This window comes from Notolabrus celidotus, chromosome 14, assembly GCF_009762535.1.
Source record: "Notolabrus celidotus isolate fNotCel1 chromosome 14, fNotCel1.pri, whole genome shotgun sequence".
Lineage (NCBI taxonomy): Eukaryota > Metazoa > Chordata > Actinopteri > Labriformes > Labridae > Notolabrus > Notolabrus celidotus.
Window position 1 is genome coordinate 13,049,522 of NC_048285.1, and position 25,655 is coordinate 13,075,176.

A 25,655-nucleotide genomic window follows, 5' to 3' on the forward strand; every position below is an offset into this window, starting at 1 on the left:
TTCACAATAACATAACTACAAAATCTGTTTTATTTCAGACTTTGTCTTGTTCTTCAAAAAAGACAATCCTCAAAATAGACACACAGTTCAAATTATAAACACATTTAAATTGCAATACGGTAAATAAACTGTGGTTGATTATAATTTTTGCAGAGTACAGGTGTTTCAGTTGCAAATAAGATGATTCTTTGCAGAACCCTGTTGTTTCCAGTTTGTACATTTCTGAAATAAAAGCAGAGTAGAAAACATCAAGTACAACAAATCAAAGTAAAAAAAACAAGTGTGATTGGTTGCAATCCCATCCGTATTCTCATTTATTTTTAATCAATACCTTCACTTTATCAAGATATTTGAAAAAAAGGAAATTTCGTGGAGGAATTGCAAAAGCCCTGCAGAGGTTTTCTTTTACACAATATAAAATAACTTTTAACAAAATAAATAAATTGAAAAAAACTAAGTACAATTATTGCTGTGAGGTGTAGTGTAGGTTTAAAACAGATTTTGATACACATACATGATCAGGAACAGATATTTACAACAAAGATTAAGAGTCTATTGTGAGTCCATTTTGGTTTGACAGCTTCCCTAAGACTCCGATGATTGGCAGACCAACGGACCAATCACGTACTCATTTCAGTCTCTCAGGCACAGAAGGTGTTTGTCCTCTGAAGTGACCCACTGCATCAGTAATTATTTTTGTTATAGTTATGTTCTGTTTTACTTGACCAGTCAGATTAAGTTTTTTTGTTGTTTTCCTAAGAGAGTTTCTACTTTCAGTCTGAAAAAAAAAAAACTAAAATACACTGCTCGGATATCAATCCATGTTGTAAATGTGAGGCTTTCAAATTTGAGAGATAAAGTGAAATACAAACTATAATACCAAATAATAGTTGGACATTACAATACTTTCCTGTTATTTATGAATGATGTTATGCAATACAGAACATTTCAGTTGAACAAACTTCAATGAGATGTGTTTGCATCTGACTAAGACTTGCAGTATTAGAGCAGTAGTTCCTTAATGATACAAATCAATCATTTCACCACAATCAATATAACATGGCACCAGTTAGTAAACATCTGTTCATTATGGATGTGGATATAAAATCTAGAACCCAAATTGATCTCAGCAGATATTTCACTCTCTTACTTAAAAGTTTTGATCGATTGATCATGTTTGATACCAACTTGGGGTCAAGTAAAAGTTAAATCAAGTCTGGCTATCATATGGCTGTCACTGAATAAGCATATGATGCCATAATGATGCAGCTCTGGGCAACACAGAGATAAATCCCTTCTTGTGTACCATCAATATCTTGTAATGTTTGTGGACACAGGATGACTATATCAACCCTTTTTTTTACCTTACATTAGGCTGGATCAGGAGAAAACAGTTTGTTCCACAGTGATGTCAGTGACAGGAGAAAGGTGAAATCCAAAGGCAAAAACTGAAAATTGGAGCATCAAGTGGAGAATCTGAGCGCTGAGTGTTTTTTCTCAGAGGTTAGTTGGGGGCTTCTGGGTTCATAGCCAGCAGTAAGGCTGCTCTCTGAAGAAGAACTAGCCTCACACTCAGTCATGAGGTCTTGTCCTGCTGGGCAGGGAGGCACATAAAAGAGTAGTAAAGTAATCTGAAAATACTTCAAGTTATTTTGGTCTATTGGCCTGTATACATTTGTACATGCCAAACTGACATGTACAACATTTCAGGTAACAAAGATTGTCCAAATAAATGGACTTCAAATGAAGAACTTTGTGACATGAAAATCTATCCATCCCCAAAGTTGTTGTGTGTTTCTCTGAGGTTGGCCATGAAGTGCAGTGTAGGCTCTGAGGCTTGATCAGCTGAAGGACTCCTTGTTGAATTCAAAGGTTGTACCAGAGGGTTGGCCAGAGTTACACAGTCTGTGGAGAGTCCTGGAGATGCCTTTTGGTCCACAGCAGAAAACCCCGACTCGTTTACTGCAATCAAAGAGAGTGGGGGGGTAAGAGTTCATGTGAATACCTGATTTCTCTTCTATCGCTGGTCTCTCCAGTTTTACTCACTTCCTGTTGGTCTTTGCAATCTCATCAAACAGTAACTTCCATCTGGGACGACCAACCAGCAGCCTTGATGTAAGCGGACGGTACTTCTCCTCGGACATGCTCTGGAGCAAAATATACCACATGGGAGATCTCTTCAAAAACATATTACAAACTTGTTAGCAGATTAACAGTCTGATGAGTCAGTCCAGAAGAGTCAAAGCCACATTATAAGTCCAGATTTAAGTAAGCTCTTGATAGAGAAGTAAAATTCTCCATGTTCCCCAGCTGCTCTCTTACTGGGTGTCTGTGCTGATTGATGCTATGCAAACAGTTTCTTCTTTTTTTGCTGTAAACAGCTGCAGAAAACATTGCAATGAGTGCTTCAAGGATTAAATAAAAATAATCACATCTGACTGACTAATACCTTAACAGTCTGTGCACTCTGGTTTAAGGGCCATTAAATGACATCTGTAGGGCAAAAAAACCTGTTTTCAGTTATTGGTCAAGCAACTCAGGGACTGACAAGGAAGAAGAAAGAAAAAATAATGAGGTGAATTGGTTGATTTAGCAGAGTAAGCTGCTGACACACTGAACCTCATTTAAGTATAACATTTAATGATCTCATGTTAAAGTCTACTGATTATTTCCTTTATCAAGTGCAATATGTTTCTTGATTTCAATTTTGGATAATATTACTCCAAAGTAAGGACAAGAGTTTTTCAAAGAAACAAAATAAAGTCTAAATATTGAAGCCATGTTGTGAGCAACTGAAAAGCCTGTCAGTTCACTATCAAGACATTACCACAGGGCATGGAAGTGTGTCAAAGGTCAAGTAATTGTCTTTTTATGGCTTTCCAGCTAACTAAAAATCTTTGTTGAATTATTTTCTCAGTGCAACCCTTACACAGCTCAGGATTTGTCTTTCAAATCTCGAGGCAACATGAAGATGAATCAGCTGCTTTCCTGCCTCCTACAGGGCCTGTATGATCAGTGTTTGTAGAGAGTAGGAGCTTGAACCCTTGCAAATAAGAAACACAGAGAGAAATAATAAAAGAGCTCCTAGGAGTGCTTTGGCATTGTTCATCAGAAGAAGTGCTGCCTTGACATGCATCTGAGTCATGTCAGACTGGTTGTAAAGCTCCTGTTCCGCTCTGTGAACATGCCCTGTGCTGTGAAAAGGATTTCTACTCCCCGTCGGGGAATCGAACCCCGGTCTCCCGCGTGACAGGCGGGGATACTCACCACTATACTAACGAGGAGATAGTGCCAGTGGAGTACATGTCAGTATAAATCGGAATGTTATCTCGTTAACAACATCTAATCTCATCCTGACATTTTAGAGGATTAATGAAGGGTTTGATTATAAACTCAGGAGGAGTCGCAAGCTAGCTGTTAAAAAGTATGCACACACTACTGCCTGATATTGTTTCGATTACTCCAAAAAATGTTGCCTTACAGCTCTCTTTGGTCATTTTATTAAATAACTAAATTAAACAAAGGTCTAATTTACTGTTTAATAAAAAGAAGGAATTAGATTTTTTTTAATCGTCTCAAACAGCAGTTTGCTCTGCTATAAAATGTGAAGAGAGTTTGGATTTGAAACAGGAAGAATACTCTGACTTATTATACTGTACACACCGAATATCATAGACTGTTAAATCAAGAGCAGAATTTACACCTCTTTTTCTGTCTCAGTCATTTGCTGCCCTCTAGTGGACAAAGACCGACAAACAGGATTTTAAAGAATGGATGAATGAATGTGTGAACAGACAAAGAAACATCATAGAAAAAGAGAAAGATGAACTTTATGTTAGACCTGGTTTATGAGTGTGTATTGCACCTACCTGCAAGTTGTCTGGCTGACTGACGTACAGTTTCAGATTAAAGTAGTCAGGTCTGTTTTCCTGCCAGAGCTGAAGTAAAGACACAGATGCAGATATTTTAATGTCTTATGCTTTGGTATAATGCATTGATTTGTCTGGTAATATTTAATATAAATGTATCCTTCACATTTAAAAAAAAAAAAAGAGGTATTTGCACCAACAGCCACAAGATGGCGTTAGGTACAATAAACCTGAGACCAACAATTGTCTGTCTTTTCAGTTTACCTTCATTACATTCTTTGCAAAAGCCCACAAGAATAATTCTTTATTAATAAGCTTTGGATTGAAGGTATGGAGAGCTTGACACCATGACATAATGAATGCTCTTCCAATTTTTCATCCTGCACAACTTTGTTTTAAGACTTCAAAAGCTTCAGGTGTCAGAGTAATGACTCCCTGATTATCTGTAGCCCTTTACATTTTTAACCTTTGACCTTAATTTTCAACATAAAATACAGGAAACTGTCTTTGACCTGACTGTGAGCAAGCACACATGCATAGGATGCAAAGTTGCCAACCCCAATAGGCTATGGAAACTGGATTATATTTAAGGGAATTCAAAACTACTTAAATATTCTCTTCTGTTCTGACATTCAGGTGATCAAAGTACCATAATTGACAACATTTTTAATGACATTTATATCATCAAATGTGATCTTGATATAATATCAAGGCTCTAGGATCAAGACTTAGCCCTGACCTTATGATGCACAGCACACAGCAGCTCAGCAAACCAGTAGAAGGACTGGAGCTCCCTGCAGACCCACACAAAGTACAACCGCTGCAACCTGAAACCCGGCCAGCCATCACTGAATGTGCAGCAGGAAGGAAGACGGAAAGAAAAAAACATACAAATATTAATTCTTAAATGTGGGTGCTCAGTCAGTATATGATTCTTTTCTTCTTCTCACAACTCACAGAAGAGCATGAAGAACACAGGCGAACGGCGTGACTCCTATTCCACCAGCAACACAAAGGCTGACGTCGTAGTTAAAAACTTCCTCTGATGGACTGCCAAACGGGCCGTCAACGTAAAGCCTGAACATACAGAGTGGACAAAAGCACAACAATTACAGCTGAAAGTGGACAAATATACACACACATATATTTATACTTTTCCCCTGAGGGACAAACACACATGAGCAGATAAACATCCTGCATTTGAAATCCCAGCTTGAGTGTGTGTGTGTGTGTGTGTGTGTGTGTGTGTGTGTGTGTGTGTGTGTGTGTGTGTGTGTGTGTGTGTGTGTGTGTGTGTGTGTGTGTGTGTGTGTGTGTGTGTGTGTGTGTGTGTGGACAGGCAGCAAGCAATCCTCCAAACACACACACACGCACAGCCATCATCTCCTCAACAGCTGCTCAAACACTTGTGTCATGGACAAAACACACACACAGTAACCAAGCTCAGCCAAACTTAAACAGTTCTCTACATTAAGAAAGTATGCATATATATGTTCAGACAATACTTGGTATGAAACTAAAAGTTAATCCTAGAAAATGGTTGTTAATACTGAAGCACAGCTAACACGCCCTCACACCCACCACAAAGCCAAGTAAAGCTTGGCTCAGCATTGCTGTCACATCATAACATGCTCTGTGATCTCAGGAACACTTTTTATTTTTATTCATGGCCAATGTCCTATTTCCAGTATTTGTGCTAAACTCAGCAAAACATATTTTGAACCTGTATTAGTAAAGAACTAGCATCAATGCTGCAGACATGTTTCTTCATTTCTGACAGTTTACCTGTGAATAAAACTCACCCCTTACATAATGTTCATATTCTATGCCTTTAGAGTATGGTTTGGTTCAACTTTGTGACTCAGGCCAGGAATTCCTCTTCCTGGAGTACATTTGTCAATATTTTTTGTTACATTGGAGGTGCAGATCTCATGACAACGTCAAGGCATCCTCCGACCTCTGTACGATATCTGTTCACTATGTGTGACAGTGTTCAGGTCCCCCTTGAACTACATGGCATATACAATTTCACAGTTTCCCTAAGACCACCAATTTCCTTGATTTGAACACTGGAGGATCAATAGACATGGGTGAAATCAGACCAACAGCCTCATTGCACAAAAATGTATAAAACCAGAACATTAGGAAAAGACACAAATTTGAGGTCAATGACCTTTAGGATGTTTTTATTCCCAAAATGTTTCAAATATGACATGAACAGAAGGTTAAAGGGATAGTTTGTGATTCTTAAAGAATGGTTGTATAGGGTAATCATTAATAGTTACATACAGTAGATAAGATTTAGTACAGCTCCTGTTAGGAGAAGCTGGAATTCCTACATATAAGTTATCTATGTACCACTGCAGATCAAGCCAAAAGTACCGGGTGATTGTAAAGGGTCCTACATTTCAGTTTAATTGCATGATCACATGCTGTATCTTTAAAAATGTTCATCAATGTAAGACTCTTTACAAGTACATGGCGCTACAGTCCTCGTCTGCAGTGGTGCATTGCTGAGCATCTAGAACTCCAGCTGGCAATTCCAAACAGGAGCTGTGCTGACTGCTATCTACTTGGTACACTTATTGGTATGTATATTATGTGATCCACTCTAAAAAAACAGAACTATTGCTTTAAGATTTTTTGTTTTGTTAGAGGTCAACTGTTGCAACCTGAGGCTGCAGATTGTAATCAAACCAGCTGAGTCCTCACTTTCCCTTCCAAATAAGTAGAAGAAAAAATGGTGGCCCCAAACTCACTAAAACACAAAAGAGCATCTCTAGAGCTGTTTGGTTTGTTTTGGCTACTGTAAAAATGTGGCCGCACAACATGATGACCTCTGTGAAAGAGAACTGAATCCATCTGTAGATATAAAAGTCTCACTCTGGGGTAACATGACCCAACAAATGTGTAGCTGCTTATCAGCCTGTAAAAGCATGTTTTGGTAATATTCTATTATTTTTTCCGTCAAAGATCGCCAAATATCTCACGCAATGGTCTTTTAATCATTTAATGGCAGGTGTACTAAATCTACTCTGTCTTTTAATCGGTGCCATGCTTCATGTGGTGAGTACTTATTAGAGCTTATGTTGTTTTTCCTGTTAAGAACATGTTACATATGAAGTACTTTATTGATGTAATATAATTAAATCTACACTAGCAGCAGTGTGCTAGGAAACAGATGATAAACCTTAACAATCTGAGCATGAGTGGACATTACTTTAAGACTTTAAGAGAGAGAGCGGGGTTGGGGGGGTTTGATGGTTTGTTTAACTCTGGTTTATTGTCACTACACAAACTTTCATTCCTTTCAAACCCACATCTCTCTCTCTTTCTCTATCTCGTGTCTATCTCTCTCTGTCAAACAGAGAGCAGGAAGAGCACCAGGTCAAAGGTCAGCAGGTCAACACTTCTGACCCCGATGTGATTCTGAGCCTTCATGAGAAATCATGTCAGCCAATTCGCTCTAACAAGCACACACACTCACACACGGAAACATACTTGGGATATCTCCTCTGGTGCACCATGGGAAGGATCTCCAAGTCTATCCTCGGATCAGGAAGTAACAGCTGTGTGAACCGCTCTGAGCAAAGGAGGGACGGGAAGAATCATTTCAATTTAGTCCGACTTTAAATGATGATCTAACTCTCGAACAATGAACTGTGTTAAAAAGATTTTAATGCAAACATGTGTTCTCTACATATGTAGCCATATTGAGAAGTGTCTATATGTTCCAGTTCAATGTTTTCCAACTTACAGCATGCACTCATGGCAGATTAAAGGGGCCAACACAAACAAACCCACTTCCCTTCCTGTGCTCTGAAAGCATATGTGTGTGGACTTGTACAGTAGCGAGTGGAAATGAGCGTTCATGTTCTTGCTATTGTCACATTCTCTTCCTCTAGATGTGAGAACCTCTCCTGACTGTTGCAAAGCAACGCAACTTTAGCAGTCAAATTAAAAAAGTGCAAAACAAAGGAGAGGGTTTTGTGGAATGACATCATTGGCTTCGTTTTTCAGATACTGTATAAGAGTGCAAAGCTGTTGTGCCTGTAAGCTATAGAAGTCAGAAACACTCCCCAGAAATTTGCTGGCACAAGTTTTTCAGCACTCAAGTTAACTTTGATCCTGCATTCTCTGTAAGTGTTAATAAAGTATGTGCGACTCTGTGACAGTTTTTCAACCAGACAATAAAACAGTGTTTGCCTCAAGGTAGAGGAAAAGTAATACTAAAAGGGCAAAAATATACATCTAAAAAAGAAAGCATGACAAAAAGCAAGAGAGGGACACGCAATATGAAATGTGTTTTTACGGAAATGCCTCGTCCCTAGAGAAGAGAGGGAGTGAAGATGATGACAAAACAAAATGCCTTCCCATCCTGTCAACTCTGATAGGACAGAGAAACTGTGCATGTCTGCTTTTATCTGTGTGTTTCTGCAAATGTAAGCTATTGTAAATATAACCATGTGTGTGTGTATCTGTTTTCATGTGTGTACCCACCAGTCCAGTCTCCCACGACCCGGAGATGGATGCCAAAAGTTGCCTTGTTCTCTGTGGGACACTGGGATGAGTAAGAGAGCAGACAGTGAGTCACAACAAAATACAAAAATACAACTACACAAAAACACACACACACCCAGACAATATCATCATTGGAAATCTTACACAGAGACACAGACACATAACCCAGAGCAGCACATGGCTACAACTTTTTTCATTACATTTAACAATGCGCACACGCGCACTAACACACACACACACACACACACACACACACACACACACACACACACACACACACACACACACACACACACACACACACACACACACACACACACACACACACACACACACACACACACACACAGCCTTCCTGTTGGCAGACAGCGTTACTAGCCTCAGGGGTCTGTCTGCTCTCTGTCAGTGTGATTCTCTGCCGTCCTCCTCAAAGCTCCATAACACACCAGGCAAAGGCATGCACATACTGCAATGTGTGTGTCTGCGTCAGAGTGGGTGTGTGTATGAATGAGTCCATCCCTGTTTGCTGTCGAGGCATAATGTTTTTTCTATATCTTCACACATCTGTAGTCTCATAAAACTAGGACTAAATCTCAACACATTAATAATAACCTACACACGGAAAAAGGATTTGACTCTGCGCCGAAGCTGTCAGTCAAGAGCTTTCCAGCAACAGAGGGGGCGGGATGTTTTAAAAGACAAAGAACTGCATGTTCTTAGCCAGGGGGATTGAAAGTTTAGGAAACTGTAAAAACATGTGTGTCTACATATACATAAAAACGTGTATGTACGTGTATATGTACTTGTTGAGGTGTGTGTGTTTGCATTGTGTCATAAGTGAGGAATGTGATGCATAAAGTTTTACCGTTGTGAGCGTGAAGGGATGGTTCTCAAATGAAGAGACACCTGGACAGTTAAGAACAATATACTGAGTAGAGGGGCACACAAAGATGGAGAGAAAGAGAGATGATTAGAGAGGAGGTCAGTGTGGGGGTCAAATCAGAGAGACAGTGAACCTTCAAAATGTAATAATCAAACTATAGAAACATTAAAATCAGCAAACATGTAACTAAACAACTTGAGAATTATTGAATACAAAAGCTGTGATGTAAACATTTGCAGATGATTTCTTCTCACCTGTCCTGGACGAGCTTTAAAGTTATCCTTCAGCATGCGCAACTCAAAGACATCGCAGGGGTGCCTGATGACAGTCACTATAGTTACAGGGTCGCTGCTTCTAATGTAGCGATAGAGACGCTCGGCACAGTATAGACAGAGAGGACCGGTCACCCAGAGCCAAGTCTGCAAGGACGTACAGAGACGAAACATCGCATTAAATCAAATTTTAAAAAAGTGTAATGACTCTGAGACTTTCAATTGAATCATGTAAGAAGTTAATTACAAAAAAGAGAGAGACAACAGTTTAAAAGGACAAACTTGATGTCATGTTTGTAGTCATGGTAAGAGAGTTCAGTAATTTCTTTTAAGAGCACAAAGTTGGAGAGAGTGACAATTTCACCCGCTAAAATGAGCACAAGTCTTTCCCACACGTAGTTTCCCTTTAAGGAAAAAAAAATCTACAGTGAAGGTGTAAAATTTGATTAAAATTTGGATGTACCAAAAGGTGTCATCCACAGAAGAAGGTTTTGTATATACATTCTATAAAAAAAAACAAATAAATACAAAATAAAAGACAAACAAAAAAATGTAAACTTGTTTGCTGACTAGGATTGTTGTCATGATAGCTGATGTGATGTGAAATGCACTGAGCATTAGACCTCAAACAAGCTATTAAAAAAGCACAAAGGGGCTATGTATCATCCTCTGTCATACTTTTTGAGTATTCTTAAGTCTTGGGTTTGTCTCTGTACTTTTCCCTCGCCATGTGTGGTGATCCCTTTTTCTTATTCTGGCAGTAACCTGTAGCTGACTAATTGCTACCAGCTTCCATAAAGCCTGCACAGCCCCATCAGCTTTAAGGGGGATTTTATGGACCCAGCTTGTTGCTTAACGACCATGTGCAAACACATAATCACACATGCAGGAAGAAGCACATACAAACATGGGCCTTGAAGTAGAAAGAGGATGCCTGCCCCTCCCTTACAGCCCAACACCTCTAATAAATGGGACCAACTCCCTCCATCACCTCCCCAATGCTTAAACACAGGTACAACATTTCCACACCCACAACATCTGACACACACTTTCAGGCACAAGCACGTCTCTCATCCCAAAGAGGCGCGCAAATGTGTTCAAAGGCCAAGATACGACTTGTAGGCACACACTGCCCACACATCCACACAGACAGACCTGGGGGCTGTGTGGCTGGAAGTGAGCCTCGTCTCTGCATCTTCTCTCTTCATCCTCACTCTGCTCCTCGCCCTGCTGCTCTGTGCTGCTCTGATTGGCTTGCAGGCAGCCAGGAGTGTGGGTCTCTAGGTTTGTTTGGTACTTCAGAGCTCCTCTAGCAAGAAAGATAAGGATCAAGGTAATCAAGGATGAGATTAAGATACTGAAAAAGACATCAAAAATACAATCTAGTCAGACAGCAGAAACATCTACTGTTATAAAAGATATGTACCACACCATCAGCGACTTGACACTTACCCGACCATGTGCACCATAAGGATGATGTAGAAAACAATGAAGAGGTTGTGTGTGTACCAAAAGATCTCATAGTTGGACACCCTGTAAAAAAATTACAACATGTATGATTATTCATCAGGAGACTTTTATCTCTAAATCAGACCAAAGATGTTTTAAAACAGACACAATGAACGAGAAAGACATGAATGTGAAGTAATAATTTGTAACATGATATAAGGAAACGAGAGTGAGAAACAGAAGAGCTAGGTCAACAAAAGAAGAAAGCGGGGTCAGAGTTTGTCCAGAAGCAGACGCACAGACTCCTGCCTCAGAGTCTGAGTAAGCAGGACATCAGAGGTCAATATGAAAGGGGTCTTTAAGCAGGACGACCGCCCCCAATAAAAACTGCAAACAGTGAGCGTCATCAGGCCCTTTATTCATCCTCTTTGGCTGCAACTTCTTTCATGTTGGTTTCCTTTGAGTACAGCCTGTTTCTGTACAGCGTCACTATAAACTGTATAAGTTCACCCCTGTTAGTAGGTCAGTGCCTGATAACCCAGTGTCTGGCCTTATATTTACTGGCATCTCGTTTCAGACATACACTATTTCATATGCCAGTGTCACAACAATCAAACCGTTGACTTAAATGATATTAAATCACCAACAAAATCGTACAAAAAATCGTAAAGTGCTCCTCTTTACAGGAACGTTCTCCAACAATCTTTTGTTCCCTTACATATTTTCAACTTGAGTAAGACTAGATGAAAACAGCAAAACACAGCTTGGTATGTTCTTCCTCATATGGTTAAGAGTTAACTTTTTTTAAGCTAATGAAATAACACTGAATGAATAACTGTCACTTAACTCCACTTTCTAAATAAAATATGTTAAAAATAGAACCACATTAGTGTTTGTTTTGTACTATGCCATCGTAGTTTCCAGTGTTTAGTGAAGACAGAACTAACAGTGGTAGCTATTCAGAACAATTTGACTCAATGTTTTAATTTTTTTTTTGTATTTAACCTTTATTTAACCAGGTAAGTCATTAAGAACAAATTCTTATTTCCAGTGACGACCTGGAAAATGCAACGGCGTATTGAGGGGTAAAGGGTCAGGGATAACAGTAATGATAAAAACAAACACAATCGGTAAAAACTTAAAAGACAAGTTAAAAATGACAGGACAGAACAGAGCAAATAACGAACAGCGACAGCAGGAGTCCAGGATTAAAAGCAGGTGCAGTTGTGTTTAAGAGTGTCCATGAGAGAGTTCCTGAAGGCAGATTTTGAGTGGGTGTACGTCATGGGTAAATTCGGTAATTCATCTTACTGGTTTTCATTAGTATTCATCATTGCCAAATCAGACTGCATTGATAGCCTTGCAAGCTTGACTATGTGTTACTTGGGCTGTTTCAAAGTGACTACTTTGCCAGTTGTTCAAATGGAAATCTGATTTTCTGACTAACCCACTAGTCTAAAGGAAAGAAAAAAGAAAGAAAAAATGTTACAATTGAGCACAATTAATTTAATATGGCTGAACAAGGGGTTACAGAGTCTGGGGATACTGGTCACACATCCTTCCGGTGGAGTTAATCAAGACACTTTATCTCCACTAAAATTATATTTTCTATACCAATATGCCAAACTGCATCATGATATGAGATGGCATCTGTCATCTATGCTTGTTAACAACTGTGTAGCAACCGTCATCAACTGGAGCTATAGCTGGCTGCGCGTCAACCCAGACACAACAACTTTCAGCATTTCATGCATTCATTGATAAAATATCAATGACTTCTTTGACACACTAGTAATCCTAGTGTCAACTAGTGAAGGTGACTACATTTAATCGTGTAGTCGACTAAATGCGCACATTCCTGTGCAGTACCACCACTGGATCTTTGACTCCTGTGTACTCCTCTGGTGTGCACCAGGCTTCATCCCACCTCTCCAGCCACTTACCCAACCCATATGAAGCCTCAAGGGTCTGAAAAGCCTCTCATTCTTTCTTCAATTACCTTAGTAAGCAAAGAAAGCACATGCACACACACCTCGTGTCTTACACACCTGCAGGAGGTAACACACATGAAGACATGCAGAGAGGGTGACCCACCATGACCTGCTTAATGACAGAGCTATGAGTAGAACACTTAGTGGGGATTTTCTTTGCAAGTGACCTCTGTTAGCATGTCTCCACATGGTTTCTATTTTACATCTCTCACACAAGCTGGGTGCGGCTAAAAGGGAAGACAATGCAGAGCATGCATGACAAGAAAGAGCAAACAGGCAAAAGTTGATCTATGCTTAAAACACTTTAGAAATGCCTTTCTGTGTGTTAAATACTGCCAAATGCAACCTTTGCTAATATGTGTCCACCCCTCATCCACATCACAACAGAAGAAAATGGAAAAAAGGATGATTATGAAAGTGTATGGTGATTTAGTTTGACCTACCGCACACAGTAAGAGGAGGATGTGAACATCAGAAAGAGGATGAGAACTAGCAGGACACCAGTGACTCCTGGGACTACAGGAAATCAGCCAGAGAGAAGAGACAAGTTTAGATCCCAAAACACAGACGTACATTTACTTACCTTTAACAGTCTGCGCTCTTGAGCACCCAAACATTTAAACAGCAAAACTTAAAACTGTTAAACAATTAGCCATCCTGTGTTCTTTTTTTTCAATGAAAACTTAAGACTTTCCACAAAAAGAAAAAAAACTGTAAGTACATTGGAGACAGAAAGGACTAAACACAGCATGACTCCTTTCTGTCTTCTTGGCATAAAGCCACTCTAATCTGCAACACATTTACTGCCGTCATTATTTCTGCAGGAAAAACGTACCAGCACATACATGCACACAAACACTGAATAGGAAAGGGTAGCATTTCTTACTTGTGGTCAAAATGATCAACTTCGGGTCCTATGAGGAAAACACAAAAAAATAGTTTGTTATTTCAGTGTATCATCATCTCTTTGTGCTTCTTTAGGACTTATTAAAGTTGTAGAATTTAAATCCAGAACATGCACACAGATGATCAGCACTATGCAAATTGATATTCTGAGAGCATGGCCACTTATTGTAGCCATTGGCCTGGCATGCAAAGAGATGAACACCATGGCTGTCAGATGAGTTCAGATGATATGTTTCTATAATTAAACAGTTTGTTACTAAGAAGTAATTTGATTTGGAAAGAGGCAGTCCATAAGTGCTGATACAGAGTACAACAGCACTGGAGCTTTACACTAATGTTCTGCTCTGAATTGTATTAGTTAATACTACAGCAAACAGTCTTTATTAATCAACCGTACCTCCCAACATAGCAACTACCAACAGGCTCATATTTTACTGTCTGAATGATATAGAACAGGGGTTCCCAAAGTGTGGGTCGGGACCCCCTGGGGGGTTGCGAGACACAAATGGGGGGTTGCGAGTTGTCTTCCAGAATGTTTTTTTTTTTTTATTTATCTTAAAATATTTATTATTATTATTTATTTTTGTGTATTTACCTTGTTTTTTTATGTTTACTTTTGTTTGACCTGTTAATTATCTTAATTTTTTTATTTATTTATTGTTATTATTATTATTTTATTTTTTTGTAACTATTTATTATTTTTCTTCTCTTTGTTGGTTTTGAATTACTTATATATATAATTTGTTAATTTGCGGTGAAAAAAGAAATACTAAAAAATGCAATAAAAAATAATTTAATGTCAGAAATGATCTTAAAATAGTAAATATTACCCATTATAGTAAAAAATATCAACAACAATATTAGCTACATTTAAAGTAAAACCTTGAAAATAGAAAATGTAATGAGTATTCTGCCTTTCTTTTTGCCAGATGACTCCTAAGTTTAGAGTTAGTGAAAAGTTAATTATCAAAGCATCAATAGCTGTAGATTAATTCATAACAGCACAGGAAACACAGCCACATGCTCATATAGGTAGGCTAATTTTCTGAAGACCAGCTAAATGAAGCCACATGAAACCACTTTGAGGGACAGTGGGGGTCGTGAGTTTTTGGCACCTATATTTTCGGGGTCACAGGCTGAAAAGTTTGGGAACCCCTGATATAGAACATGCATACAAATATGTATGATAAAAAGTATGAAACTATGATCTGTTGTTGGTATATAACTGCTGTATAAAAGCAATATCACACAACACATTGTTCTGTTGTACTGTACTGTGCATCAGCACATTGTGATTGTTTTTGGTACTTAATGGGTAATCATGGCACTTCATGGTCAAATTTCATCGATGCTGACACTAATGTGGTATAGGTTAAGCGTACATTAGCTACTGTGAACTGTGTTACAGCGTCAAGATTTTCACAAAAGATGCCTCACCTCTCCTCTGTAGCGAGCTAAATTCAGAGCAGGAAAGTCGTCTGAGTAGCTTGCACTGAAGTTGACAACGTTCACCAGGTGGGCAGACACGTGCACAACTGCATAAGTACACAAAACACACATCTTTAGGCACACACACTAGCAGACATAGAGAACATCTCCTCTGTCTGACTCTGACAAACAAACACACACACACACACACACACACACACACACACACACACACACACACACACACACACACACACACACACACACACACACACACACACACACACTGAGTTAATTATAAAGGTCAAAATGAACTGCTGGCAGACACTCTTACAAACATTTCTTTGTCCATTCAGCAGAAAGTCAGCAAAACATCCTCCTGACTCATGGGGGTGCACACACACACACACACACACACATTCACACACGCAAACACACACACACTCAAGTCCCTCCTGACATCATAGACTAACCATGCAGCCTTTGGACAGCTGATGGAATTAGAGGGCGTAATCATGAGACACAAGGGTCCTCTTTTCTCACTCACATCCTTTCTCACTCCCACAGCTTCCCACCCCTCCTCCCCTTGCTCTCTTTTTCTTATCTCTCATACATCCCTGCTGTCTCTCTGTCTTGATCGGCGTTTGTTGTGTCAGAACTTTGGAACTTTGTTTCATGAGAGCTTCGCCTAAGTGAAGGAATTTGTGTGTGTGTGTGTGTGTGTGTGTGTGTGTGTGTGTGTGTGTGTGTGTGTGTGTGTGTGTGTGTGGCGTTGATGGGTTGGAGAGGTAACACTTCTGATGAAAGATCACAAGATACTTTAAACATTTTGTTGTTGATGTAATTGTTGTCATCGTTGTTGTTGTTGTTGTTGTTTAGGTGGCAGTGTTATTGACTCCTTGTGTGAGGATGACATCTGCTGATCCAACGCTTTGACAATTTTGGCTTACACTCAGTCTTGTGAAATATTTGAAAGATTTCAAGGATTTTCGCAGTCTGCAGTTCTTTGACAGGCTTCCTTTGTATTTGGCACAGATGTCCCTGATATCCTGGAAGTCAGTCATAATTACATTGGATGGATTGGTCCAAAATGTAATCGACTATCATCACTATCCTGAGCACTGTCATCAGGACAGAGAATACTCAAACCCTCTGATGTAGGGCTATTTGGGTTTTTCACTGATCAGAAAACAAAGTGAACACGGTCGGCATTATTTTAGATTATATTTTGGGCTTTTTCACACCAAAATTTAGAGGACAGAATAGTGGATAGAGTAGGAAACTGTAAATAAGAGTGGGGAGCTAGATGTGGCAAAGGACTGCCCACTTTACGTACTACAGCCTCTGTGCGTGTGGCGCAGGATTCAACCACTGAGCTGAACCAGCATCCCTGAACATGATAAACTTGATAACCGAAAAACACTTGCATGTTAACATTACTTTGTCAGCATGTTTGAAAGCTAATGAAGGCATGTGGTTAAAATCGAGAGCAGCCAGCATAGGCTTATTCTTGTTTTACTTTGCAAATACAACCCATCTTGTCATTCTTGTTTTGTTGTCAACCAATGCAAACCATTGTACAAAATCTTTTTTGTCAGCTCAAATTATACAACATAAAGTCTGCATTTCAAGCTGGGCACATGGAGCTCAAAAGAAATGGGAATCAGCCATGAATGCAGCATATAATGAACACTGACAGTATATAATGGACTTTGTGAGATGTGAATCCAAAAGACCCCTTCGATAAGCTCTGACATATTGTATTAGTTGAGTCAAGGCGTGCGCGACCTGTCTGTTGAAGCTATAGGACTGACGTCACACCCTTCTACTAACCAAGACACACATTTAACTCACAGACTCACGCTTGTCTATACAAAGTTCAATCACTGTTGTGATAGTGTTTGCTAAATTTTCTCTCTCTATTCCTCTTATACTCTGCTGATTAAGTACAGAACACTGCAGGAGCTCTCATATGTCATGATAATAATAATCAAAGGCATTATCCAGTTGCATTATGGGAAATGTGGATATCTTGCCCTCTTGGCTGCTATTTTGACATCTCTTTTGCATCTGTCTCTTTTTAGTCTGTTCCTTTTGATCTGCCTAACTTTACATGAGTTCCATAGCACTAAAACACATTTAAAAACAATCAACTCAAACTCTCCCACATGCAGTCTAGTTGTTAAAAAATGCTTTACATTGATAAAGTTATTTTTGAAAAGTTGTAGGAAGAACTGAAAGCTCTGACAAACTGCAAAAATCCGCTTGGTACGAGTGGAGAACAATCTTTTTTTCCTTCTGTGGAATAGTCTGGGTTTTTTATCCGACACTTATCAACCACTGCTATAATGTCACTTCTCAACAGATCTTTGAAACAGATCTTTGAAATTAGGATTGATGCAAGGAAAAGCACACTGAATGTAGATGTATTTAAGCAGCTATATTTGACTTAGGATGTCTTTTTTTGAGAGTAAATTAAAATTACTTTTCCCTCTAGAGATCCGAGCCAGGCTTCTCAGAAAAAATCCTGACCTGAATTTGGAAGAAGAGGAAGCCAGTAAACCAAGGACCCGGCAGACACACAACTGTTCGAGGATCCCATGATGTCATGAGAAAGGACACACAAGAGCAACAACACAGATGCACGCACACACACAACTACACTACAAAACACACATGACCAGCTGGACAGACATCACAGCTGGTACTCCAGGAATGCTGAGCCAGCCTGGGTCCATTTATCCACACTTCACACACGCACTGACACACACACATAGGCTGAAACATGAGCACCTATGAGCTGTGGTGATAAGTGACAGTTTTTACCAGAGAAGATGCAGATGGCGACTCCACATGCCACATGAAAAGTCTTGCTCTTGTCCAGAAGTCTACGAGTCTTTCTGCTCGATACCTGCAAGGGCGTGCATGTTGAAACAAAGACAACAATATTATTGTTACAAGCAAAAACTTTCCATATTGCAACATTCCTTCTGTTCATAAAATTTGAAGTTAATAGAGTGGCTTTATTTTGAATGTACAACATATGTAAAGGTTGCTTAGATTTCTAACTTTGTCATCCTATTGTATCTGAGTATGACAATAATTTAACCCCTTATGCTTCTGTTCCCACGACCCCAAACGGGATGAGCGGTACAGCAAATGGATGGATACATAGATGGATGGATGTGTCCATGTTCCCAGGGATGTAGTCCAAGTAATTGACTAACTCTTTTCTTCCTCCACTTCCTCCTCTCTTTCCTCCCTCCCTCTTTCCCCCCTCCATGTGCCCTGGTCTTTCTTACCGTGTGTGTTCCTCGTACAAAGGTAAGCAGGGAGCGACACATGGGCAAAAGCACTAAGCTGCAGTTCAGGTTCAGCACAGATGCAGACGCCCTGCTGATGCACAGCCCTAGCTGGGGAGAGAAAAATACACACACACACACACACACACACACACACACACACACACACACACACACACACACACACACACACACACACACACACACACACACACACACACACACACTGTTAGGCAGGTTACCGAGATCTAGCCTGATTAAGTGGATGTCAAGTGATAAAGCTCCTGTGGAGTACGATAAAATCTTTTGAGCTGTTCCGACTCAGATTCAAACTATTCAAAGAGAGCAATGAAGGCTTAAGGCATGACTTCCCCACGACATAGAGTTACTTAAAGCCATCTTTGTCCTTTTCAGTATGTGAAGCTAAGATGTGTACTACTTTAAGTGTTTACCTGCTGAGGCTTTTCTTTTACATGGACTTTTCTAGGGTAAGTAATTGCAACTGCTGTCATCTAGCCAGATATTATCACTGTCCATTTCTCATTTCGATTACAAAGAGTAATATTATTCTTGATAGAACCACCAGCATGCACAGAGTCTGCACAAATACTCCAGTTTTGTCTTCAATCAGCCAAGAAAAACTAATTTAATCTCCTTGTCATTTCTCCTCTGTCACTCCCTGTTGCTAGCTGCATGCATTCAGTTGATGTATTCCTCTCCAAAGAGGCCTCGAGTTCAGTGGTGCTTCCCTGAGTATCCTCATTCAGGTTTAATAACCTGCTGACTGAGTTCTGCAAATGGATAAATGACTACTTTCATTCAGACATCAAACATTCCTTGAAGACTGACATCTACAAAAGTACTTTTCCCCCCAGCATGTTCTGTCTCGCTTTGGTCCGATAATTCTCCAGGTATAAATGCCTAAAGGTAATTCTAAATAAATAACCATTTGTAATGTACTTCAATGTAACTCTGATGGCATCCACTTCATCTACAGTGGCTACAATTGTCGCACATTTTTCAACAAGAAAAAGGAATAAATGTAATAAATATAAATGATGCACTTCTCCAAAAACACTGTCAGGCTGATATATCTGCAGACATTGGAAAGAAAAGGAACAATTAACCTGAAGTGGAAGGGGCACCTGTTTCTTAATGTAGCCATAGAAATCTTGGGCTTCAACTCTTCATGCAGAAACAAGATAAGTTCTTCGGGGTCTACTAAACTCAGCACATCTAAACTCTTTCTTGGCAAACCTCCGTGAGCACTGCAGGTGCCGTCTGTCTTGATAATCCCTCGGACACTGAAACAACCAGTGTAAGAGATGGAGGTGTGTGAGTGTATAGTTCAAAGAGAGAGCAGGAGAGGTCATGTGTGAACTGTAATCCCATATTTAAAAAAATAATCCAACCTCAAGTCTGTTTAAGATTAAACTCTCTGCCTTTGTAGACTGGAAATGGGGCTGTCAAAGACGGCTCCTTTAAAACTATTATTTTTCAGTGCAGCATTGATATATAATTTGGTGTGTTTAATACTAATTACCAGATCAGATATCCTCCACTAGACTACAAGTACTTTGTATAAAAACATATTTTTTCTGTGAAATTGGTGTCAGTGGAAACCTTCCATGTCAATTTTATGTCAATGGTAAGCAAAATCAGCAGTAATATAATTAATTTAGAACCATTTATGTGCCAACTTTATGAATCTTCATTTTGGGTCTCTACCAACTCCTGAGAACAGTATCTGTCTGTTACACAGTGCTCCCTTATGTCCACAGGCTAGTCTCTATCTGTCTGTTTGGGATGCTCAAGTACTGTTGAGGGTATTTTTTTCTTGGCTGCCTAAAGCAGCCAAAACTGACACTCTGTGTGCTGGGAGAGATTAATAATTCTGAATAGCAAAGAGCAATGCCAGAGACAACCAGATCACACAAGTCACACCAAATCAATCCATGGAAAGGGGTTTGGATTTCACTTCTGCTTGTTGACTCTGAGGCAAAAACGATTGGGCATTTGGTATTTTCTGAAAACCTCAAATTAGCAAACATTGTGGCAAAAGCATTCTGTTAGCCTGCTGAATCATTATTCTAAACTAGAACATGGAATCAGAGGAACTGGGAATTTAAATGACTGACAACATCTTTAAATCAATGTTTTATTTCAATGTATTTATAGCTTTAGTTGGTAGCCTTGCAGTAAACATGACAATGTAAAGTCAGCAGGTGGTAATGCAATCCTGACAGTGTGAGCAGGACCTCTCTGCCTCACCCTGGGATTCTAATTCATATAATCACATTCTCGCTCTGCATTATCCCTTATTGTTCTCTCTGTAAAGCTGAGGGAAGTTGAAGATTTGGGTGGCAATTCTCTCTCCAAGCTATCCCCTTCAAATAAGCATTAACTGCCTACAGTGTCATGAGAAAGTAATCGACTATAAGAACATTTACAATGGTTTAGCTAGAAAAACACACATGTCCAAAGGCTTACTTAAACGGAGATGTCAATACATCTATAGTACATGCATGTATTAAGCTGTATTGTAACTATTTGCTGTAACTAACTTAGATAGACAAAGTGCAAAGAAGTTAAGTTTAAGAGATGAACAACTATTAAAAGTCTCACAGCTTCACCCTTTAAAAACTTTCCATACATATACTCTCACACTGCTTCCACAGAAGAGCAGCTGATGGCAAAACCACAAGCAGGAGATCTGATATCCTGCCTTCTGTAGATCTTGAACACACTGAACAACCAAAACACACACACACACACATACACACACACGCATGCACTGAACCATGCAGGTAAAACGAGATAAGACACTTTCTGAAGTTGAATCTAAATTCCCTGGAACAGCATTAAAGCTTTTGAAATACATCTCCATCTTGCACGTGCATACACACACACACTTGTAGATACACACACACATAAACTTAAGCCCTCTGGCAAGGCATTCAGTCAAAGCCAGCGGCGTGCCCACACTTGCCCCTCTCTCTCCCTGCACCTCCCACTGTACGGGCAATGCATGAATAGCTCACACATGCTGCTCGCTGCCACATCCTATTTTCTATCGTCTTTCATACTGCTTGCATCTCTTCAAGTCGCTTTATAAAGTGTGTGTTTTCTAGTACCCTAATGAAACACATGTGTGCCATTGTTATTACTGTATTTATAAACATGCTGATTCAACTATTTTTCTGTGACATATAAAGAATAAAAAAGAGATACACTTAAGAATGATGCATATTACATGCTTGCTTCTGTTATCATCAACATAAATTAAATGTAATCTTTGTTTGAGCATTGTTTGGCTTGCTCTGAAACATCCAGTAGCAAATACATGATCGAAGTCAATTCATGAGCTCGTGCTGCATGTTATGTGGCATTTGTATATATTTTCAAAATAGAATGAACCGTTTCAGTGGCACAAACACTAAAAAACACGTGCAAACCATCCAAAACTTGTGACAACCATTATACCAACCCTGACGTGAGTCAACAAGCAAAAAGAAATTCCTGATTCTGTCCGTCTGCCACCACTCATGTCAATAGTAGCCAGCACAGACTAAGCAATCTGTGAACACAACACACATATAGATAATTGCCATCACAGAGTTTAAAGTCACAACTCAGACTCATTAAACCTGCATGTGACAGTCGGCCATCCATCACAAAGCCTGCTCCTGTGATATAAATAGAAGTCTGTGAGGCCTGACGCTGCAGGTCTCTACATAAACGGAGATTAAGTCACAAAAGAGATGTAGACACCAGAGTGGCTCATATTCGTTTTAATTGCCAGAATGCAATCATCAAAAATAGAACACTTTGTGTGTGTCAGCACAATTAATAATGCTCATAATAATCATAATCTGATTTGTTTTCCCTCCAGCCAAACTGCTATGTCATTATAGTTTTTGTCAGCATAAATTGTACCTAAATCTATTTCCTATTGGTTATGCTGATGACTCAGCGCAGATCTCAAAAACTGAGATCTTGTACAAAAGCAGTCTGCACATCTGTGGTCCAGTGACAAAGGTCAATGTTAGTTTTTACAAAACAGGAGAATTGCAATGCCAACCAACAAAGGACTGTGTTCTAGAAGTACATCCCTGCTCACCACCTAGAAGTAAGTCAGTGATAATAAGAGATAGTAGTTTAATAATAGTGAGTAACAAAGAGAGGCCATGTCGTTGATTGTATGAATAATAAGCAAGTTGTGTAAGAACTAAACATTTCAGTTTCAAACTACTGTTATTGTTTATTCATAAAATGTGGCAGATTGCATTGTGGGATTGTTAGCAAAAAGTTGTGGTGACATGTCAGGATGTCTGCCATGAAATATTTAGTCAGGAGTCAGGTGAAAAGCCTTTTTAAACATTATTAAGAATGAACTTTATATCGGAAACCTTTTTTCTTTTACAGGGAAATTTCAGCACGAATGTTGATATTTCAACATTTGTGCTGAGGATATCATTTGGTTACTTGAGCATATTCAAATATACATTTCGGAATTGACTGAACTTCATACTGATGCCAGATTGATACATAATGTTCAATGCAGTCGGCTATACTACTGTGTCAGTCTTACCCCCAGCATCTTGTAGAGGTAGTGGTACTGCTTTCCAGTGGAGTACAGCAGGAAGGTTTTCAGGAAAAGCCAGGTGTTTGCTCCCAACCACAGCATCTGTACACACACACACACACACACACACACACACACACACACACACACACACACACAAGCACAAACACAAACACATGCACACACACACATACGCAAACACAGGCACACACCCACACAAATGATGAACAATAGAGTTAAAATTGATTAGGGTATTTCGATATGTTTGATCACATGCCTGTAGTGTTTGTCACTGTATTATTTACAAATGTTCGATAAAATAAATAAAAAACGACAACAAAAACAATAGAGTTAAAGCTAGAGCCTTGTGAACACAAGTAAAATAAAATAATTTAAAATAAAATAAACATCATCCAAAATGGATGTTCTTTCTGTAGTAGTGCTATTTTCTGTCCCCCAAATTAATCCTGTACTTTTTCTTTATACCACTCATGAGCTTTATTTGACCTTAGAATAAGGCTCCATGGGAATATTAGTTACACTCGACTTTATGGAGCAGCAGAAGACACAACAAAAACACAATTAGTTCTGTCCAACTGACAGTCAGGATGGATGGAAGGTGCCATATATCTTCATGAACTTAAAGTCAAAGTGTTCAGGACAAGCATTTTAACCCTTAAAACGAGTAAATGGATTTAACAGACTACGTTAAAAGTGAAGTCGACGAGATTTGACACAGCTGACAAAAGTTTCACACACCAGGACCAAGTGCTTTCCTCCCTCGTTGGCGACCCAGCTCCGGACCGACACAATCATGATGCCTTCACTGGCTCAGCAGCTGTCCGAACTTTGCAGCCAAGTTTCGGCGTGTGGCTGAGAGGTGAAGACTCGTCCTCCCAAAAGCCCCTTTCTCAGACCGTCTGTGTGTGTGCAGCGTCCGCAGACCGGCCGGTGTCTGCTCCGTCCTTCCTGCACTCCCCCGTTACGCCGCTCCTGTCTGCTCTGAGCGACTTTGCAGGAGGAGCCCTGTCTGAAACACTTACCGCATCCTCCCTCTAACCTAATGGCTTTACAGCAGGCTTAGCAGTAGGTTGGTATAAAATAAATGTTCTTTAAATCACACTGGGTCGAGTAAAGTTAACCCACAAGAAAGAAAGGAGAACAATAAACACGGCTCCACCGGTTTCGATTGCGGTAGTTTGACACTAGAGGGTGCCATAGTCTAACTTTTCCCACTAAACTGTGCCCACATAAAAAAAATGACATTTGACATGAACAGAAAGGCTATGTTTACAGTTTTTTTTATGACTGAATAAACACTAAAATCAAAAGTATTACACAATTATCCAAACCTTACACTCAAGGAGCAAAACATCAGCCCAGATCTGCACCACTGTAAGCACAATGTCAGCCTCACACTTTTTGCATAACAATACACACAGTGATTTACAAAACACTAAACGCACTTTTATACATTAAACACAGAAGTTTGTCATGATGTCACTTCCTTGCAATTCCAAAGCACTGACTTTCAAATGACCACACCTATGAGACAATTGGTTAAACACAGCCATCAGGTGCGCAAACACATGATTACTTAATTGTAGACACACCAATCAGGTTTACAGTTTTTCTCAATTGTATACACACAATTACTGGTACTTGAGACACAATGACCACAACATGTAACCCATGCACCAATCCCCTGATCCAATTCTGCTAAACTACAAACACAATTCCTGCTTTACACTCATATTGCAGTTCTAAAACACACTTTTAAACACTACACACCATTCTCTGCATTTGGCATAATTTTCATGAAGAAAATCTCTTGTTTTCACAAGGAACACACTGTCATTCAAAATCTAAAGTTACAGTTTTTCTCGATTGTTTACACACATTTTCTGATATATTTTACAACACACTTATGTACAGTCATGGCCAAAAGTTTTGAGAATGACACAACTATTAATTTTCACAAAGTCTGCTGTTTCAGTTTTTATAATGGCAATTCGCATATACTCCAGAATGTTATGAGGAGTGATCAGCTCAACTGCAATTAATTGCAGAGTCCCTCTTTGCCTTGAAAATGAACTTTATCACCAAAAACACATTTCCACTGCATTTCAGCCCTGCCACAAAAGGACCAGCTAACATAATTTCAATGACACACAGGTGTCACACACATTAACACAGGTGTGGGTGTTGATGAGGACAAGGCTGGCGATCAATCTGTCATGATTGAGTGACTGGACACTTTAAAAGGAAGATGGTGCATGACACCATTGTTCCTCATCTGTTAGCCATGGTTACCTGCAAGGAAACACATGCAGCCATCATTGCATTGCACAAAAAGGGCCTAACAGGGAAGTTTATAGCAGCGAGTAAGATTGCACCTCAGTCAACTATCGAATTATCAAGAACTTCAAGGAGAGAGGTTCAATTGTTG

General features: G+C 39.5%; 1 protein-coding gene and 1 non-coding gene across 2 annotated transcripts; both read right to left on the reverse strand.

Annotated features, from left to right (window-relative positions):
- Nucleotides 1-24,462, reverse strand: LOC117825762 (NADPH oxidase 4). Its single transcript, XM_034701689.1, has 18 exons — nucleotides 23,966-24,462; nucleotides 23,213-23,308; nucleotides 18,622-18,732; nucleotides 18,146-18,230; nucleotides 15,329-15,426; nucleotides 13,872-13,899; nucleotides 13,429-13,501; nucleotides 10,998-11,078; nucleotides 10,701-10,854; nucleotides 9,528-9,692; nucleotides 9,256-9,318; nucleotides 8,370-8,430; nucleotides 7,371-7,452; nucleotides 4,827-4,946; nucleotides 4,609-4,717; nucleotides 3,870-3,938; nucleotides 2,047-2,147; nucleotides 1-1,962 (listed from the first exon to the last, which is right to left on the reverse strand). Exons 1-18 carry the CDS (start codon nucleotides 24,020-24,022, stop codon nucleotides 1,842-1,844), a joined length of 1,674 nt encoding a protein of 557 aa, XP_034557580.1. The 5' UTR covers nucleotides 24,023-24,462; the 3' UTR covers nucleotides 1-1,841.
- Nucleotides 3,213-3,284, reverse strand: trnad-guc. The gene has a single exon. It is a non-coding gene; the product is annotated as a tRNA-Asp (tRNA).
- Nucleotides 24,463-25,655: the final 1,193 nt, after the last annotated feature.

Excerpts from the sequence above, each read along its gene's own strand:
- LOC117825762 (XM_034701689.1), bottom strand. The coding sequence starts at position 24,022 with ATGATTGTGTCGGTCCGGAGCTGGGTCGCCAACGAGGGAGGAAAGCAC. Across the intron at positions 10,855-10,997 it reads CTTATGGTGCACATGGTCGG|AGGAGCTCTGAAGTACCAAA; the intron begins GTAAGTGTCAAG and ends CTTTCTTGCTAG. Across the intron at positions 4,947-7,370 it reads CACCAGAGGAGATATCCCAA|GCTTTACGTTGACGGCCCGT; the intron begins GTATGTTTCCGT and ends CTGTATGTTCAG.